General features: G+C 57.2%; 1 protein-coding gene across 2 annotated transcripts in view; it reads left to right on the top strand.

Annotated features, from left to right (window-relative positions):
• UNC5B (unc-5 netrin receptor B) overlaps positions 1–17389 on the top strand; it is an 86524-nt gene extending 69135 nt beyond the window's left edge. The window contains exons 3-17 of one of the 2 annotated variants that reach the window (XM_043476679.1): positions 2619–2762; positions 3222–3325; positions 4631–4811; positions 5522–5689; positions 6385–6549; positions 6740–6772; positions 8684–8878; positions 9233–9622; positions 10253–10340; positions 11169–11337; positions 11465–11698; positions 13615–13764; positions 14341–14505; positions 15602–15783; positions 16280–17389. In XM_043476679.1, the coding sequence (XP_043332614.1) occupies positions 2619–2762; positions 3222–3325; positions 4631–4811; positions 5522–5689; positions 6385–6549; positions 6740–6772; positions 8684–8878; positions 9233–9622; positions 10253–10340; positions 11169–11337; positions 11465–11698; positions 13615–13764; positions 14341–14505; positions 15602–15783; positions 16280–16445 (2534 nt within the window). In that variant the 3' untranslated portion in view covers positions 16446–17389. The remainder of the gene's footprint in view (positions 1–2618; positions 2763–3221; positions 3326–4630; positions 4812–5521; positions 5690–6384; positions 6550–6739; positions 6773–8683; positions 8879–9232; positions 9623–10252; positions 10341–11168; positions 11338–11464; positions 11699–13614; positions 13765–14340; positions 14506–15601; positions 15784–16279) is intronic. The other variant, XM_043476680.1, reaches the window with a different exon arrangement.
• Positions 17390–19234: the final 1845 nt, after the last annotated feature.

The raw sequence follows: 19234 nt of genomic DNA, 5'->3' as shown, positions 1-19234 counted from the left end.
GATGTTACCAGAAGGTCCTCGTGAGGATGGAACAAGGTGGTGCCAGCATAGCACTGAGCACACTGCCGGGACTCAGCAGGCGCTTAATAAATGCCCATTTCCTCCATCTTCCTTCTGGGTTTTTCTCTTTTGGCCTCTTTCCTCTGGAAACTTGTTGTTACTTCTGTGTCCCCCGACCCCCTCTGGCCCTGAAGAGCAAGGAGACAGCGGTATCCTGCTGGGGCCCCTTACAGACCCTGTGACTACAGTGTGGCTCTTACTCCCCTGCTACCGCACACAAGCCCTGCCCATCCTAGAAGTCAAGGCACCGTTGTCCCCATTAGCTACAAAGAATGGACAATGGTCCAGCAGGCCCCGCCCTTGGCAGCACTGTGGCTGGTTCCTCCTGCTCCCACCCCAAGCCCTCCCTGGCCCTCTCTGAAGCCCTTGGAAACACAGAGGATGACAGAGGGGGCCAACAGAGGCAGGGCAAGCCCACCCATTAGCTCATGCCAGATCGAGGCAGGCAGCCCAACCCTGGGCGTCCTAGTCAGGCACTGCCTGTCGTGCTGGGGGACACCTCGTCTGGGGCCCAAGTCCAGAAGGCTGAAGGCCCCTGGCCTCCTGTCTGCCTGCTGGTGACCACTGCCAAGGTGTCAAGCCCTACTGGCTGGGGTTTGTCTGTCCAATACTTGGGTGCTCCTGAAACCTTCTGGGTGGATGGCCCCCTTGAGAGAGGCCATTCCTCCAGGCTCCTAGCCTGGTAAGTAAAGGGCAGGGCCCCACTCTCCTACCCCAGACCATGCAGTATCTCTTGGGAGCAAGCACTCCAGGCAGCCACTGCTGCCTGTGGGCCAGGCACCCCCACCCCAAAACCTTCTGCAAGAAGCCTCTTCCCTCCTGGTGCTCCCTGCTAGAAAACTCCCAGCCTCCACCCCCAATTTAGATCCCCTGCCATCAGGAGGGGATTCCTTACTGCCTCAGCTCCCAGTGTAAGGGCCCCCCTCCCTTAGGATGCAGGAGAGTTAAGGCAATGATTTCATTGGGAGAGGTTCAGAGAGGTGTCATTACAGGGCAGAGCTCTAACTGGGGCAAGATGCCTAGTAGCTGATCTCAGCTTTGCTGGCAATTTGCTGTGGGACTTTGGGCCTGCCACCTACCGTCTCTGAGTTTCAGTTTCTCCCTAGAATTGAATGAGATCCACATGAGCTGCCAGAGTAGATGTGTGTCCAGCCTGGTCTGGGTGCTGTAATTGCCATGACTCATTTAGAATTTACCTTGAGTGTTTTACTATGGTGAGGGAACCAAGGCTCAGAGAGGCTAAGAATCAATAACTTAGCTAAGGTCACACAGATGGGGAGTGAGGGTGGGGCTAGGATTCAAATCTGTCAAGAACCTATCCAGTCCTCCACCTAACCACCAAGCCATAGTACCACAAGGTGTACACTCAACATTCCTGCCCTTGAGGGGCTTATCAGAACCCACATGCAACCAGGAGAGGATGAACTTAGATACCTGATGTCAAGGAGGAGAGACAGGGCAGTCAGGGAGGGCTTCCTGGAAGAGGAAGTCTCAGTTCTATCACAAGCTTTGGGAGGAGCTTCAGATGGACACCCTCATCCAGGAGGCTTCATCCCTTACTTGAACGTAGAGCATTTTGTCATTGAGGGAGCGATGGCAAAAGAGTAAATAATTCCTTTTGTGTGTGCTGGTGGCTTCAGTTATCCAGGGAACCCCTCGGGCCCCAACAGGGAGCCATTGAGAGGTTGGAGGGTTCCCAGGAAAAGGGGCCTCCTCTTAGTTTCAACCCCACAGGCTCCTGAGCCATGACCAGAGAGAGACCACGTGCTTACCTCATATTCGTTGAGCTCACTGACTGTCCTAGGCCCTGGGCCACAGCAATGAACAGGGCAAAGCCCCACCTCATTCTCCTGCAGGAGATTCAGTTAATACATGAACATGTCAATAAATAATACAGTTTCAGACCATGGTTAGTGTCATGAGGGAATCGGGGTGGGTAGGAAATGACAACTGCACAGACCAGTGTCCAGTGTACCCATGGGAGTGCTGAGTGGTACTTTGAGAGTTGGTGGGGGTGGGCCAGCATTGAGGGGCTTCCTTCCGAAGTGAGATCTAGCCCAAAGCGGATGGTGACTGGGAATTCACTGGACACAGAAAGGACAGAAGAGTCGTCCCAGGCAAGGGATTGGATGTGCAAAGGCCCTGTGACTAGAGAGGCTGGGGGAACATGAGGGCCTCAAAGATGCCCAGTGAGGCTGCAGTGGATAGATCTTACAGGGCCTGGAGGCCACATGGAGGGTCTGGGTCTTTACACTGGGATGACAGGGATGTAGCAGGGGAATGGCATGCCACTTGTACCTTTCAAAGAGCACACACTGTCTGCAGGGTGGAAAGTGGATTGAATGAGGGCAGAGGGCTTGGGTTAGCCACTATTGTTTCCAGGTGAGCTGCAGTGGTGGCTTGGGCCAGGCTCAAAGCAGAAGAGATGAGTAAAATGGAAACAGAAGGCAGTGGGAGAGGAACCCCCAGGTGAAAAGGAGTGAGATATGGTCCCACATCCTGGGTCTCCTGTCCTCAGACCTGCCCCCCCATCAGCGGCATCTCTCTCCTCCTCCCAGGCCTGCAGGTGCGAAAGGTGCAGATCGAGGTGTCGCGGCAGCAGGTGGAGGAGCTGTTCGGGCTGGAGGATTACTGGTGCCAATGCGTAGCCTGGAGCTCTGCGGGCACCACCAAGAGCCGCCGGGCCTACGTCCGCATCGCATGTACGCTGCCCGGACACCCCGACCCCGTCCCCTCGGGCCCTTCCCCCTTCCCCCGTGGATCCTGGAGAGAGCGTTCTACACACAGACATGAGGGCACAGGGGCCACCAGCTCAGAAGAAGGCTCCAAGACCCAGAGCCTGTGCCACCTTTGGTGCCAGAATTTCTAATGGCCCTTTTTTGCCTACTTATTTATATAACAAAGCCATCAGCTTCCCTAGTCATCATGTGCAGAGGATCCCAGAGTTAGGGAGGGAACTTTGTCCCCCTAAGTCCACCTGGTGAGGCCCCCATCTTGGAGAAGAGACTCCCCTGGTAAAGGCCAGGAGTCCTGGTGAGATTTCCTTGGTGTCCACTGCCACCTCGTGGCTAGAATGGGGCACTTCAGGATCCAGCTCTGCCTGACTGGCCTCCTCCCTGCCCTGGCCTGACGGTGCCATGGAACCCTTTCCCTTCTCCCAGACCTGCGCAAGAACTTTGATCAGGAGCCTCTGGGCAAAGAAGTGCCCCTGGACCATGAAGTTCTCCTGCAGTGCCGCCCACCAGAGGGGGTGCCTGTGGCTGAGGTGAGTGAGGACGTGGGAAATACTGGGCATGGCAGAGGCCACCCAGGTATGGTATTTACCACCAGCCATGGTAACTCAGCCTCCCAGAGCCCTCCCGTTTCACAGACAGAGGAAAGAACTGCCATCTCTTTAGAACTCAGCACATCCCAGGTCCCAGCTGGGCCCTCCACAGGCATAATCTCACCTCATGGATGGGGCAGAACTGGGGAAGGATCCCTCAGGACTCCTTGGGCTGACCCCAGGCTTGGTCTCCTGCAAGGGAAGTGGCTGCACACACTGTCTCCCAGAACCCAAGAACCCAGCTTTATGGACACCAAAGAGTCTCACGATGCGTGTGTCTGAGTTCATCACACCTTCTGGTACCACATGTGCCACCTTCTGGTACTTTCTGTACCACCACATCCCTGGGTGATGCCCACCTGTCCCCTCACTGCCCTGCTTGTATTCCAGACCTGCTTCCTCTCTCCCACTGCCCGCACTGGTGATCCTGGAGTCAGAGCAGGGCATGGGGAAACATCTCAGCTTTGCTGCTAGGGACCTCAGTAGCACAGGGTTGGGGAAGATGGGCCCCTGGGCTTCCAGCTCAGGATCACACATCAGAATCTTGGCATCACTCCCCCCAGCCCAGGCCACCATCTGGAAATGAGCTCAGACACCCTTCGTGACAGGTACCCTCGTGGGGCTCCCACACATGCCCAGCACCTGGCACAGTGGTCCTCAGAGCAACCCATGTCATCCCATCTTAGGGCTGGGAACGCAGCACTGGGCCAGGGGAAGTGGTCAACCAGGGTCACCCAGCTTGTGAGTAGCGGAGCTGGGATCTGCTCACCCAGGTCTGCCAAAACGAGGACCATGTTTTTAATCACCTGCCAGGCCTCTTACCCTGACTAAGGGAGTCCGTTTAGAGAGTCAATGATGAAGACACGCATTTATTTAGTACTTACTGTGAGCCAGGCATGTGCTCCACACTTTCTATATACAGACTCCTTTCATCCTCACAGTAGCCTTTGGATAGCGCTATTGAATATTCACTTATAGGTGATGAAACCGGGGCTCAGTGGAAGTCCCATCCCAAGGCCGCCAGCTGGTGGGTGGTTGTCTTAACCACTGTGTTCTGCAGTGTCCAGCACAGTGCCTGGCCTGTAGAGGCCCTGCATCCTGGGTCACCACCAAGGTTGGACATGGATAGAACTGCTGTCCTGTTTAATTCGGGCCTTCCCCACCTACCCCCTGCAGAGAGGGCACACTCTCCGAGGTGCAGGGATCAGGCACTGGGCCCTGACACCCCCAATCCCTCCCCTGTAGGTGGAATGGCTCAAGAATGAGGACGTCATCGACCCCACCCAGGACACCAACTTCCTGCTCACCATCGACCACAACCTCATCATCCGCCAGGCCCGCCTGTCGGATACGGCCAACTACACCTGCGTGGCCAAGAACATGGTGGCCAAGCGCCGCAGCACCACGGCCACTGTCATTGTATACGGTGCGGCCCCGAGCGGGCGGTGGTGGGCGCACATACTGGAGGTGGGCGGGAGCCTGGGCTGTACAGCCCGCCTGACCCTGTCCTACCCAAAGGCCAGCAGGACCCTGGTGAACAGGTGGGGAGGAGGAGGCTTCTCCAGGGTCACACAGCAAATTTAGTGGTGAGGTCAGGCACTCCTGGGCCCCCAGCCAGGAGCACTCGCCCCTTCTCAAGCCCTTTGCTTATCCCCGAAGAAGACCCAGTTCTCTGGGAGTCGGGGCTGAGGCAGGGGCCACTTGGGAGCCCCATCCTCAAGTGCATTATTCTAGCAGAGTTTGGGACTGCTGCTCAGGCCCCTCAGCAATTCCTTGCTGTCCCCTTGGGTGGGAGGGCGGAGTCATGGCTGAGATGAGTATTGTAGATAGAACCCTGTACTGGGTTCCAGTTATAGACCCCCCGAATTCCTCATGGGGAGACCTTGGGTGCCAGCCGTCTCTGAACCTCTACTTGCCATTGTACAGAAAGGCAGGGAGTCATTGGTCCCCTCTGGTGCTGAATGCAACCCAGGTCTGCCCGCCGGTGTCTGAGTCCCCAGCCTTGATGGCAGAAGCGGTCCAACTTGGGAGGGCCAGTCCCCAGCAGAGGGGCCTCCTCAGGGCTGTGGGATGGGGCCTGGGGGGCCCTCAGGGTGAAGAGCCAGGCCAGCTGGGTGACACCTACTACCCTCGCAGTGAACGGTGGCTGGTCCAGCTGGGCAGAGTGGTCGCCCTGCTCCAACCGCTGTGGCCGCGGCTGGCAGAAGCGCACGCGGACCTGCACCAACCCTGCCCCCCTCAACGGAGGCGCCTTCTGCGAGGGCCAGGCCTTCCAGAAGACTGCCTGCACGACCGTGTGCCCAGGTAAGGCCACAAGCCAGGTGGCACCGCACCCGTGCCCAGCCCTGCCTCCTGTGCTATGCGGTCACAGAGCCAGGACCACTGACTTCTCTCCTGGGCTTGTCCTGGGAGCCACAGCTGGCTGACCCTGCTGGACCAGATGCTGTGGCCTCTGACCTCTGTTCCACCCTGTGCTATGGGAGAGACGGAGGCGGAGGCTCTTGGGGGTAGGCTCTCTGCCCCCCCTCCCCAGGCTGGGAATTCTCCGTGTCAGCCCCCAGGCCAGGGTCCCAGAGGCACCCGGAGTCAGAGTGCCTGTCCCTTGACTGCTCAGCACGCCTGGCCTGTGACCACCGTCTTGCTGCAGTCCTCTTTTCCTCGTGTCTTATTCTGTATCCCCATCGGTTGATCTGTGTTCCCTCTCTCTGATGACGTGTTTGTGTGAATGCGCGGTGTTTTTCACCCTGGGTTTGTGCCTGTGTGTGAACCCTTGTGCTGAGTCTGCGTCGGTGATCTTACGCACGTGTCTGGAGCTGTCTTTGCCCCCTGTGCTCCTCTGACTCTCGCGGATTTCTCTGGCCGGCCTGTGTGTGTCCCGATCCCTCTTGTCCTGCTGCACTCCATGTGTGCGTGCACTGCTGTGCTGGGCACATGTAACCGTGTGTGCAGGCAGCCGTGCGTGCCCGGGTCCCCACGAACCACGCGCTGTGTCCCCACAGTCGACGGCGGGTGGACGGAGTGGAGCAAGTGGTCGGCCTGTAGCACCGAGTGTGCACACTGGCGCAGCCGAGAGTGCATGGCGCCCCCGCCGCAGAACGGAGGCCGGGACTGCAGCGGGACCCTGCTCGACTCCAAGAACTGCACTGACGGGCTGTGCGTGCAAAGTGAGTCTTCAGAGGGCTGGGCCCAGGGTGGGGGCTCTGGAGCCAGAGAGGCCCCCCTCCTGGCCTGCAGTGCCGCAGACCTGCCCGCCCACATGCTGTCGTCTCACCCACGCATCTCCCCGTCACCCTCGCTACCACCCGCTCCCTGTCATCCGTGTCATTATCTTTCTTTCCTTATTTCCCTCGACAGATAAGAAAACTCTAAGTGACCCCAAAAGCCACCGTAAGTCCCATTTCATGGCTATCCTCTTTCCTCTGGGGGGACCCATGGTTTCCTTGGCTGGTTTTTTCAAGGGGTGAAGTGCAGGGCAGGGCAAGGGGCACGGAGAGTTGAAGGTGCTCCCCTATAAGCTCTGTGGGGCTCCCCGCGCCCAACACTGCATGTGGCATGGTCTCCATCATGGTCAGACAGGCAGACCCTCAGCTGAAAGAAGGGCCCCCAGACACTATCTTGACCTTCCCATTATAGGAGAAGAAACTGAGTCTCAAGAGAGAAGGGACTTACCCAAGGAGCCAGTTAGGATTGGAACCTAAATATTTGGCCAGAGCTTCTGCTCCTGGCCCCAGCCCCCGGTTTTCCTCTGTGGGATGGGGCCAGCAGGCAGGCCCACACCTACCCCTCCCAGTGCCTCTCACTGTTCCCCCCAGCAGCCGACTGACACCTCCTAAGGCCCTGGGACACCCGCTGCCCTGCGTCAGCCCCCAGGGGCTGTGCTGCATTGCGGTAAAGCCACTTGGGCAGATTGGCCTGTGGTAATTCAGCCACAATTTCCAAATAATTCCAGAATTATAAATTCAGTGGTGAGGCCCTGAATGCAGTTCACAGCGGGGGCAGACTGGTGACTGATTAGATATTGTAAATCACCAGGCAAGTGACCACCCCCCATGATATTGATGAGGTGGTGAGGCAGAGCCCCCAGAGAGATGGGAGCCCAGCCCTGGGGACCTGCTCTGGCAGCTCTCCCCAGGGAGCCCAAGAATGAGGAGAGATGGAGGTCCGGCAGGTGGTGGAATCAGGCAAACCTCAGGGCTGAGGGCCCCGCCCTACCTTGCTGAAGCTCAGGCCTCCCCCCAGTTCGGGCAGGAAAGCCAGCCTCCCTCTCTGAGGGCCCGTAGGGGCTGGGGGAGAGTAGACAGGGGCTTCCCTGAGCTCCCAGAGGAAATGGGGGGCGGGGGAGGGTCAGCCGTTTTGGCTCTGCTGCACTGTCCAGTGTAGTAGCTGCTAGACATGTGTGGCTTGAAAATTATATTTATCTTAGCTGAAAATAAATATGCCTAAGAACTCTTTTCCTCAGCCAAGCCAGCCACATTTTAGTTGTTTAATAACCGCACGTGGCTGGCAGCTATCATGGGAACCAGTGTAGACATGGGATACGCCATCATCCTAGAAAGTTCTATTGGATGGAACACCTCTCTGCCTGGCTGCCTGCTGTTGCTTCTAGCTCTGCAGCAGCCTGCCCTGCGCACTGTCCGGAGCGGGGTATCCTCCAGCTTAGCAGCCTGTCTGGGGTGGGAGTATAACCTGGGGTTGCCTCCCTGAGCCCCTTCCTTCCCTTCCAGCTCTCCCTTCCCTTCCCTCCTCTCCATCCATCACCATGCATCTCATTCTCCTCCTCCTGCTTCCCCTCCCCCTCCCGCCCTCAGTCCAGAATGGAAGTGAGCTTAGAGGGCTACTTGCAGAGATTTCTGGGAACCAGGACCTTGGGTCCTACGGAGATTGCTGCAGGCTGCAAGTGAGGCCCTGGGTTTACTCCCACCTTGGACAGGACACTCTCTGGCCCCCTGACTTTGAGCCACAGGCCCTGTCACCTCCTGAGCAGAGAGCAGTGACTTCAACTTCACTCTTGGGAGTGTCCACCCCAGGAGTGCCTGTTCCTCTCCTTACTACACTGGGAAGGAAGCAGAGCATGGGGGCAGGGGCATTTAGACTGTTTTACTTATAGAGACTGATGCTCAGAGAGCTTCAAGGCTTGCCTGAGGTCACCAGCCTGTCTGGCGGGGCTCAGATTTAAACCTAGGACAGCACCAGTCTGTCCCAGGCCCTGCCTCTCCCAGGGGACCAAGGGAATGTCTGGCTCCCCCAAGGCCTGGGTCTCTGCCCCCTGCCCCTCACTCGGCCCTCCTGTCCCCGCAGTCCTGGAGACCTCGGGGGACGTGGCGCTGTATGCGGGCCTTGTGGTGTCCGTCTTCGTGGTGGTGGTTGTCCTCATAGTGGTGGCGGTGGTGGTGTACCGCCGCAACTGCCGGGACTTTGACACCGACATCACCGACTCGTCCGCCGCCCTCACCGGCGGCTTCCACCCAGTCAACTTCAAGACTGCAAGGCCCAGTAAGGACCTGGGAACACCTGGGGTGGTGGGTGAGGGCAGGGTCCTCAGCGGGCTTGGCAGCCAGACCAGCCAGACCAGAGCAGAGGTGCCTGAGTCCCTCCTGAGGTTTCTCTAGAGTTTTTTTTAATAAAGATCATTGGACAAGTATGGATGAGAGCGATGCAGGAAAGAGAAGAACTCACTCAGGTGGCAAGTCCCTAAGCTTCCTGCCTCAGTTGGCAATGGAACCTTTCAGAGCTGGAATTTGGATGGGATTACCAGCCTGTAAAAGAAGGGCCCCCAACAGTAGCAGAGGGTGGGATGGGGCCAGGGAGGCACCGCAGGCTGAGTCTGACTGCAGCCCTGCCCTGCAGACAACCCACAGCTCCTGCACCCATCCGTGCCTCCTGACCTCACTGCCAGTGCCAGCATCTACCGCGGGCCAAAGTACGCCCTGCAAGACTCAGCCGACAAGATCCCCATGACCAACTCGCCGCTGCTGGACCCGCTGCCCAACCTCAAGATCAAGGTCTACAGCTCTGGCACCACCGGCTCTGGGCCAGGCCTGGCAGATGGGGCCGACCTGCTGGGAGTCCTGCCGCCCGGCACGTACCCTGGTGATTTTGCCCGGGACACCCACTTCCTGCACCTGCGCAGTGCCAGCCTCGGCTCCCAGCAGCTCCTGGGCCTGCCCCGTGACCCGGGCAGCAGTGTCAGTGGCACCTTTGGCTGCCTGGGCGGGAGGCTCAGCATCCCCGGCACAGGTGGGTCCCTGCTCTCCTTGCCCGTTAGCCTGGCCTCGGCATGTTCCCCTCTAGACAGTCTAACACTCACCCAGCCAAAAATAGGAATTCCTGGTCCCATTTTAGAGACATGGAAAGTGAGGCCCAAAGGGGATAAAGTGATGATAAAATGAAAACCTGGGGTCCAGGCCTGCCTCTGCCTCGCGGGGGAGGGGAACTCTCTAAACCTCAATTTCACTATCTAGTAAGTGGGAAAGAATACTGCCATGTAGTCAACAAACCCACAGGATGCTGTTAAAAAGACAGAGCTGCCCAGCTCAGGTTGCATAGCCAGCAGTTGACAGTTTCCTAGTGTCATACATTGAGCTAGGCTGGGACTGGAACCACCCCTTCAGCCTCCAGGACTTTGGCCTATCTCTATATCCCATTGCAATGCCTCCTCTGTGCGGTCCCTCTGGACAGACTCCCTGCGGTCAGTGACCTGGCCTTTCCTGGCACCCAACCACTCTCCCCATGCCTTGCTGGTGACCACCAGGATCTCAGAAAATGTCTTTCTCTCCCTATTGCAAGCTGGAGGCCAAATCCCCATACCCTGTGCTAAGCTCCTGGACTCCTTATAGCCCCTCCCTACTAACCTCTCCCTCCCCCTAGGGGTCAGCCTGCTGGTGCCCAACGGAGCCATCCCCCAGGGCAAGTTCTACGAGATGTACCTCATCATCAACAAGGCAGAAAACACCCTGTGAGTAGAGAGACCCAGCCCCAGCCTGGCTGTCCCCTGCTTGGCCTCTGTCTCCCTGCTGCTTGCCCACCTTGGGCTCAAGTATATCCCCTTCTAAGCCCAGTGCCAAGACCAGAGATAGTTCTCCAAGGAAGACATTGCTTGATATTTTTTCCCATTTAAGTCATACAAAACCAGCTCAACAAATCATAAAACTGAAAGCCAGATGACCAGCTGGCTACAATATGACAAAGAGCTAATATCCTAACTATGTGAAGAGGTTTGAGAGACCAGTAAGAAAAACTGAACATCTCAGTACAAAAATGGGCAAAGGATATGAACAAGTGATTCACACACACACTGTCATACATACAGATCCATGCACACACACACACACAGTGGCCAGTAGGTTATGAGGAAATGTTCAACATAATTTGTAATCAAAGAAATAGTAAAAGAGCTATGAGGCGCTGGAAGTTTCTCTGCTCATGAATTTGCAAAGATATTTTCAAATGCCATAGTACCTTCATACTGGCAAGAGTGTGGGAACACAGCCCTCCCATGACGCGTTGGTGGGAGTGTGGATGGGTAGTAGTTTTCCAGAGGGCCTTTTAGCAGTACCTATCCACAGCATCTGCAGAGTGCAGAACCTTTGAAAATAGGAGCAAAGATTTGACTATGAGAATGTTGCAATGTAATAGCAAAAATTTAGAAACAATCTCAAGGCCTGTGCCATTTTTCCTTAACTCTGGGAGCCCCAGGGGTACAGAGCTGCCTTCAGGGCGGGGGCGGGGGGGAGCCCAGCCCCGCTTCCTCACTGCCTCCCTCTTACCCCCCACCCTGCCCCAGCCCACTTTCAGAAGGGACCCAGACAGTATTGAGCCCCGCAGTGACCTGCGGGCCCACAGGCCTCTTGCTATGCCGCCCCGTCATCCTCACGGTGCCCCACTGCGCAGAAGTCAGTGCTGGCAACTGGATTTTCCAGCTCAAGACCCAGGCCCACCAGGGCCACTGGGAGGTGAGGAGGCAAGGCTGGGGGGCCTTGGGATCTGAAAGCCCTTTTCGTCCTAGTCCAACCTGGATGGACCCCCTCCAGGTCCTTGGCTGACCCGGCTACCTCACCCCCACCCCCCATGACCCTACAGGAAGTGGTGACCCTGGACGAGGAGACCCTGAACACCCCCTGCTACTGCCAGCTGGAGGCCAGGTCCTGCCACATCCTGCTGGACCAGCTGGGCACCTACGTGTTCACGGGTGAGTCTTACTCCCGCTCGGCAGTCAAGCGGCTCCAGCTGGCCATCTTTGCCCCAGCCCTCTGCACCTCCCTGGAGTACAGCCTCAGAGTCTACTGCCTGGAGGACACGCCTGTAGCGCTGAAGGTAAGGCCAGACCGTGGACGCCCGCACAGGCCCGCACACTGTGGGTGCCTCATCCACAACCAGCCCACTGCATGGTACCTTCCAGTACTCCCTCCCCGGGATCATGGCACCTGCCAGGCACCCTCTGCCACCATCAGCCTCATCCAGTCATTCCTTCATTCCTCAAACACTGAAATGGCATCAGACCCTCGCGATACAGAGATGAGTCAGACACAGTTCTGCCCTCACCAAGCTGCGGGCTAGAGGTGGAAACAGACCTGAGGATAGCTGATGCGGGGCTGAGGGAGCTTCAGCCTGGGGATGCGGGCTGGCAGGGCTTGGTTGTTGGGGAGGGCGTCTGAGAAGGCTTCACAGCCTTCTCAGAGCTGACCTTAGCCCTAAGCTCCCGGGGACAGGTGGGAGCTCCGGGCAGAGAAGGGAGAAGGGCATTCCAGTAGACAGCAGTTTATGCACAGGCAGGTGTGGTAGTCTGTGTGCCGAAGCGTGCTGTGGTGTGAGAGGCGGGGCTCGAGAGATGGCAGGGCTCAGCCTCCCAATGGCCTTGGGGTCATGCCAAGGAATTTGGAAGCCATCCAGTGGGTGGGGGCAGAGACCTGGTGGACACCTATTCACAGGTGCTCTCTTGAAAGCTATTCTGCAGGGATGGATAGACAAAAGACTGGGAGGCTGCAGCCAGACCTTGAGCTGGACCCTGGACAACAGGCAGGCAAGGGGGCTGAACTCTGTTTAGTTAGTAGAATGGACAGAAGCACTGACCAATGGAAAGAGTAAGGGGAGGAAGGGTCAGGACTGACAGCCAAGCTCCTAGTGTGTGCAGAACAGTGGATCGTGCCCCTAAGTGAGGGGGGCCATGGCAGATCAGGAGGGGTTCAGGGAAGGTAGAGAGAGAAGGATTTTAGCACCTACAACCTGGTAACAGAAGGTGTTAGTACCTCCCTGTCTCCCTAGCCACTAAGACCCTGTCCATTGTCTGCCCACCCTCCCACCGGTTCCCAGGACCTCAGTCTCATCCTGACAAACAGTGGGAGAGCACAGACCCTTGGCCCTGTTTAAACCCCTTTTCCTTTTCCATCTTTCCATCTCCCGCCTCTCTGAATCCTCCTCCTTTCCTGTGGCTCCAGGAAAGAGCTCCTGTGGCTTCTTCCACCCATGGTCTGTGGGCTCTTCTAGCTCCTTTGCTTCCCGGTCTCATGTGACTTGTCTCAGGCTCCAAGTTGCTGACTGATGCAACACAGGTGAAAAGGCCTCATGGGAGAGAGTCTCCTCCTGAGACCAGGCTGACCTGAAATTCCAGGAGGCCCATAATGGGTTAGAGGCTCTGGGAAGGTGTTTTTGAAGCCTGGATCTCTTGGTTCTAGGGCACTGGCTAACATCCAGTTATGGTCAGAGAATGGAATGGAGATCAAGAGGGAAGTTGCCACATATTGGTTTGATGTCATTCTTTGTTTATTCAACCTCTGTCCATCTATCCAGTCATCCAGCCATTACTCACCCATCCATTTATCTTTTCTTCCATCTGTCCTTCTGTTTACACACCCATCCGTTTGTATTTTCATCTACACATCATTTTGTCTGTCTGTATCTATCCACCCATCTATTTGTCAACCCGTCTATTGAGCCATCCATGTATCTATTTGGTCATCTATAAATCCATTCATCCATCCACTTGTTCCACTCTGTGTCCATTCATTAATCCATTTTTTCTGTCTATCCATCCATGCATCCACCCACACAGTAAGTTTTCTTTGAGCACTTACCAAATGTCCAGTCCTGTGGCTCAGATGGGCCCCTGCTCTCAATGTTACAGCCTGGTTCCCTCTGCCCACATGTGTCCCCAAGTCTCAAACCTGCAGCAAGAAAGAGCCTGCTGGCCTAGTGTGATGGGCTCCCCTTTCTCATTGCTCCCTGGCCCACAGGAGGTGCTGGAGCTGGAACGGACCCTGGGTGGCTACCTAGTGGAGGAGCCAAAACCCTTGCTGTTTAAGGACAGTTACCATAACCTGCGCCTCTCCCTCCACGACATCCCCCATGCCCACTGGAGGAGCAAGCTGCTGGCCAAGTACCAGGTGAGGGCTGGGCCAAAGGAGGGAGGAGGGTGGAGCTGGGGCAGGGGCTGCCCAGAGAAAGCCAATCCCTCCTCCCCACCTTCCCTCTCCATCCTGCAGCCTCGGTCCCCACACCCACCCTTGTGTCTCTCTTTCTCCCCCTGTACCCCGGTCATACACTCCCACACACAGTCTGTATACATCATCTTTAAAGAGGTCCTACCATCTCTAAGAGCATTCATACTGCCAGATTGTCCAGACTAATCTCTGATGGTCACATCCCTCTGCCCATGCCCATCTGTGTGAAATTATTGAGTCCACAGGGCTTCCCAGTCCCACAGTCTCACACACAGATACGTACACACACACACACACACACACACACACAGAGAGCGATATATATTCAAACTCGTGCCTTCTTGCCTATATACTCCCTTTCTCAGTTGGAGGGCCCTTGCCCAGCTCTTCTTCCTCTGCCTGCCTGGATGAGAAAGTCCTAGCCCTTCCTGAGGCTGGGCCCCTTCCCTGCCTGCGCCTCCATTCCCTGAGGGCAGGGCCAGCTGGCCTCACCTCCCTAACCCTGCCTGCCTCCCCCAGGAGATCCCCTTCTATCACATTTGGAGTGGCAGCCAGAAGGCCCTGCACTGCACCTTCACGCTGGAGAGGCACAGCCTGGCCTCCACGGAGCTCACCTGCAAGATCTGCGTGCGGCAGGTGGAGGGAGAGGGCCAGATATTCCAGCTTCATACCACGCTGGCAGAGGTGAGGGCCAGAGCGCGGACACCCCTTGGGGCTGGGCGCTGCAGGGTGCAGACCCGAGGCTCCCCCTCATTTGGGGGAAGGGCCACCTCCCACAGAACTGTGCCCTCGCCTCCCATGTCTGAGTTGGGACGTGCTCACTCTTGGCCAACATGCATGCTAAGTCACTTCAGTCGTGTCCAACTCTTTGTGACCCCATGGACTGTAGCCTGCCAGGCTCCTCTGTCCATGGGATTCTCTAGGCAAGAATACTAGAGTGGGTTGTCATGCCCTCCTCCAGGGGATCTTCCCAACCTAGGGATCGAACCCGTGTCTCTCATGTCTCCTGCATTGGCAGGTGGGTTCTTTACCACTGGCACCACCTAGGAAACCCCTCACCTCCCATGTCTGGGCTGGGACATCCTCACTGTTGGCCAACAGCTGTGACTTACTGAGTGCAAGCCTGGGCCTGACCTGTACCAAATCTCACCAGATCTTCACAACCACCAGGGAGACAAATACGAGGATCCCCACCTGGGAGATGAGAAAAAAGATTTAATGGAGGGCAGGGATTGTGGATCTTGTATCAGGCTGATGCTCGGCCCGAGCCTGTCGTTCTCCATCACTATAGCCCAGATTGAGGTTTATAAAACCTAAGGCACCCAGGGGGACAGTACTGGGCCCTCCCTGCAGTGCAGTGTAGAGAGTGCTGGATATAGTCTAGACCCACCCCTGTCACTGACTCACCATGTGACCATGGATAGTCACTTCCCCTTTCTAGACTTCATTTTAGCTTGTGTAAAAGTGGGTCCATGTGGATGAGACTGTGGCTGAGGCCCTCGTGGCTTTGTAATCACGAGACAGCATCAGCACTAGCCAGGGCCATGCCTTAGCATGTGCACCCTGAGGCTGGGGAAGGGTGTGCCACCCCAGTCCCGGAGCGCTCACCTTCCAGGGGACGAGGCCTTTGAGCAGCTGGAGCCCACCCAGAGCACAGAGAGATGCCAGAGTCTCCCCGAGCTCACAGTCCCTGGGCAGGGAGGCTGGAGGGACAGATGGCCAGTGGCTTCGCACACAGGGAGCCCTCTCCCCATCTCACCCTTGCTTCCTTTCCTTCCAGACGCCTGCTGGCTCCCTAGACGCCCTCTGCTCTGCGCCCAGCAGTGTGGCCACCACCCAACTGGGACCCTACGCCTTCAAGATCCCCCTGTCCATCCGCCAGAAGATATGCAACAGCCTGGATGCCCCCAACTCACGTGGCAATGACTGGCGGCTGTTGGCACAGAAGCTCTCCATGGACCGGTGAGTGTAGGGACGGTCTGCTGGGCTGGAGCCATAGCCGCCCCCCTTTCCAGTGTCTCCACGGGGCAGGCAGCCTGATAGTGGTTCCTTGAAGAGCATCATGCTCAGAGTGCCAGCCCGTGAGAATCAGGTTGAGCCAGGATACCAGCCAGGTGTGATCAGCAGCAGCCCTGTGCCCAGGACATCAGGTGTCCTGGAAATGCTTGCTGGGTGACAGAATACATCCTGGTGTCAGAACTCTTCTGGAGAGCTTAAAATGCTGGATAAATATAATGGCAACAGACATCCTCATTGGGGCTCAAAGAGGAGCAGTGTATGGCCTGGGGCCATTCAACCTGCAAGCAGAGGGGCTGGGACTCAGACCCAGGATTGTGGGGGCCCAGAGCCCACAGTCCCGGTGCTCTGGGGAGGTCCTCCCAGGGGCCCCTCAACCCACGGCCCCTAGGAGGGGCTGAGCGTCTGGGGAGCCCAGGGTCCTTATCCTTCCCTCCATCAGGTACCTGAACTACTTTGCCACCAAAGCAAGCCCCACAGGTGTGATCCTGGACCTCTGGGAAGCTCTGCAGCAGGACGACGGGGACCTCAACAGCCTGGCGAGTGCCTTGGAGGAGATGGGCAAGAGCGAGATGCTGGTGGCCATGGCCACCGATGGAGAGTGCTGAGCTGGCCCGCACCTGCGGGCTGGGAGGGACCAGCAGGAGGCGGGCACAGGCAGGCCCGGGGCAGCCTCCTGGGGGGCAATTGGGCCTCCTCTGCCCCCGAGCTCACAGCCAGAATCGCCCCTCCTCCTCCTCCCCCCACTTGCCCCACCCGCAGACCACAACCAGCCTTAGGAGATCCATGGACTTCGTTGTTGGGAGGACTCAGCGGTCCTTCTCCACCCCATGCTGTCTCTCCTGACCTCAGACCTCTGTGCAGGAAGCAGGAGGGGCCGGGCCCTCTGGAGGCAGCTAGGGGAACAAGGAGGTGGCCATCCCACCCTCAGCCCCAGGAACTCTCGGGGCACCTGTTTTAGTTGTGTTCTTTATTCTCTTCCTCAGTTATTGATTCTCCCTCCTCCCTCTCCGTTCACACCATTTTCCTCTTTGAAGAGTCAAGTACAATTCAGAGAAACTGCTTTCTCCTGTCCACAAGTGAAAATGAAGAGGAAAGAAAGAAAGCTTCCAACCACTAGTAAGGCTCAAAAAAAAGGAAAAACACCAAAACCACAAGGGAAAAGAAAACCCAGTTTCTTAGGAAACGCAAATGATTTATTATCCAGATATTTGGATAAGTTCTTTTTAAGAAAAAAAAAGAAAATGAAAAAACAACACAAAAAAATAGAAAATGCTTTTCTTGAGTGTGGGTGTGGGCGTGCTCGTGATTCTGGCCAGCAGCCTGTGTGTGTGTATGTGTGTGAGAGAGAGAGAGAATCAGGGAGAGAGAGACTGAATAGGAAACCCTTTGCTGCTAATGATTCCATCTTAGACTAAATTCTAACAAGCCCTCAGCTTCCGCACTTCTACAGGTTCAGATGAGGTCTGAGACGTGGTCCCGTGTTTCTTTCTGAAATCTTAAACAGATGCTGAATCAGTAAAGCCAAGGAGACCTGAAGTCTGGCGTGGGGTGGGGTCCTGCCTCCCTCTCACAGCCCCAGGCAGGTGCCCCCATGGCTCCTCCAGGTTCCCAGGAATCTAGATTAAAAGGACCTGGGATGGAAAATGTGGGTGGGCCAGCCCAGCCAGGGAGTCCTATGGTCTGGGGGCTCCTGGAGAGGGGGCGTGGCCCAGAGAGGGTCCTCACAGAGAAAGGAGTCAGGAATGAGAATCCCCTGTGGACACCTCTCTTCCCCCTCCCCCCAAGGTGGGGCCAGCTGGGACACCCCAGCCTCTAGACCAGCTGGGCTGGAGCAGGTGGGCCTTCTTTTAATGCCCAGGAATCCAGGATCTGCCCTTCCTTGCAGATTCCCTTCCATTTCTCCTTCTGTAAAACAAGGGGAGGATAGGACGGGCTCTCCTGCTTCAGAAGCCTGAGCTCCTGGGGTTGGTGCGGCTTTGAGGAACGTGTGAGCAGCCAGCCCTGTGGGCGGCGTGGGAGGCAGGGAGGCGGCTGGTCTGGCTGTGCTTTGCACACCTGCCCGGAGTGGAGGAGGAGGGGTGGAGGGCTATTTTCCCAGCTCTGATCTCCCCAGGCATCTCCCTGCAACCCTCTTCTCACTCTCCTGCTGCTGTCTGGGAGAGTCTGAAGGAAGCTTTGACCAGCAGGGTGGAGGCGGGTGTGGCACCCCCTCTCCAGCCTGCCTGTTCCAGGATGTTCTGAGGGCCATCAAGGTCCCTTTCCACCATCTGGTGATAGCTGGAACCAGACTCTTGAGCTGGCACAGAGGCCACATCAAAGGCCTCTCCTCTTGGCACCCAGGCCAAAGCAAGTGCCAGCTCTGGGCACTCACCCCAGGGCTTGCCCCAGCAGGTCCAGGAGCAGCTGCTGGGACCAGCCTGGGCGTATCCTGGCCTTTGAAAGTCTGATCTCCTGGGAGAAAAGCAGGTTAGGGGGCTGTAGTCCCAGCCAGTGTCCTAAGCCTGGCGTCCCAGCCATGTACTCGGGGGCGTGTGGGGACAGTGAGATTTTCATCACTCCCCAGCCCCCTGGGGAACGGGCTGCCGGCTGGCCATTGAGGGCCTCCTGGGTTTGAGAGACGTTCCTTTTTATCAAGGCTGCTCAAGGGGCCAGGCCTGCATCAGGCTTGAGCCCCTGAGGCTGAGACCACAGACTTACTTTTACCCCAGTGCCTGTGTGGACGTTGCCTCAACAAAAGCAGCGAGCCTTCCCTGCCAAAGGTGCCGTCCACCTCGGGCTCAGTCTCCCTGCCCACCCCCACCCATGTGGGCCTGGGTGGTCACATGGGGGCAGTCTGGAGTCCATGGACCAGTGTTCAAGCTCCAGCTTTGCTGAGGCCCCTGTGTGACTTCAGGTGTGTGACTGCCTTCTCAAGGCCTCTTTCCTTTTTAGACCTAGAAGCCTCCACAACTGCTGTCTGAGGCCCTTGGGTCTCTGATAAGTCATTTTAGGCTTCTGAGGTGAACCCTGGTGGGTTGAAGTTGACTGTGGTCTGCCATGGCTCTTCTCCCTGCCCCTGCTTCCCTGTCCTTCCTCCCTCCCTTCCTCTCCTCCCTGTCCCTCCTTCTCCCTGTCTCTCCTTCTCCCTGTCCCTCCTTCCCTGCCCCTCCTCCCTCCCTTCCCTCCATCCTCCCTGCCCCTCCTCCCTCCCTTCCCTCCTCCCCCGCTTCCCTCCATCCTCGCTGCCCCTCCTCCCTCCCTTCCCCTCCTCCCTCCCTTCCATCCATCCTCCCTGCCCCACCTTCATCCTCCTTCCCTGTCCCTCCTCCCTTCCCTCCTCCTTCCCTGCCCCTCCTCCCTTCCCTCCTCCCTCCCTGCCCCTCCTCCCTGCCCCACCCTGAGAAACCTGCTTCCT

This window comes from Cervus canadensis, chromosome 8 (genome assembly GCF_019320065.1).
Source record: "Cervus canadensis isolate Bull #8, Minnesota chromosome 8, ASM1932006v1, whole genome shotgun sequence".
NCBI lineage: Eukaryota > Metazoa > Chordata > Mammalia > Artiodactyla > Cervidae > Cervus > Cervus canadensis.
The sequence above is the reverse complement of the archived record's forward strand: the minus strand, read 5'-3'. Positions and strand labels throughout refer to the sequence as shown.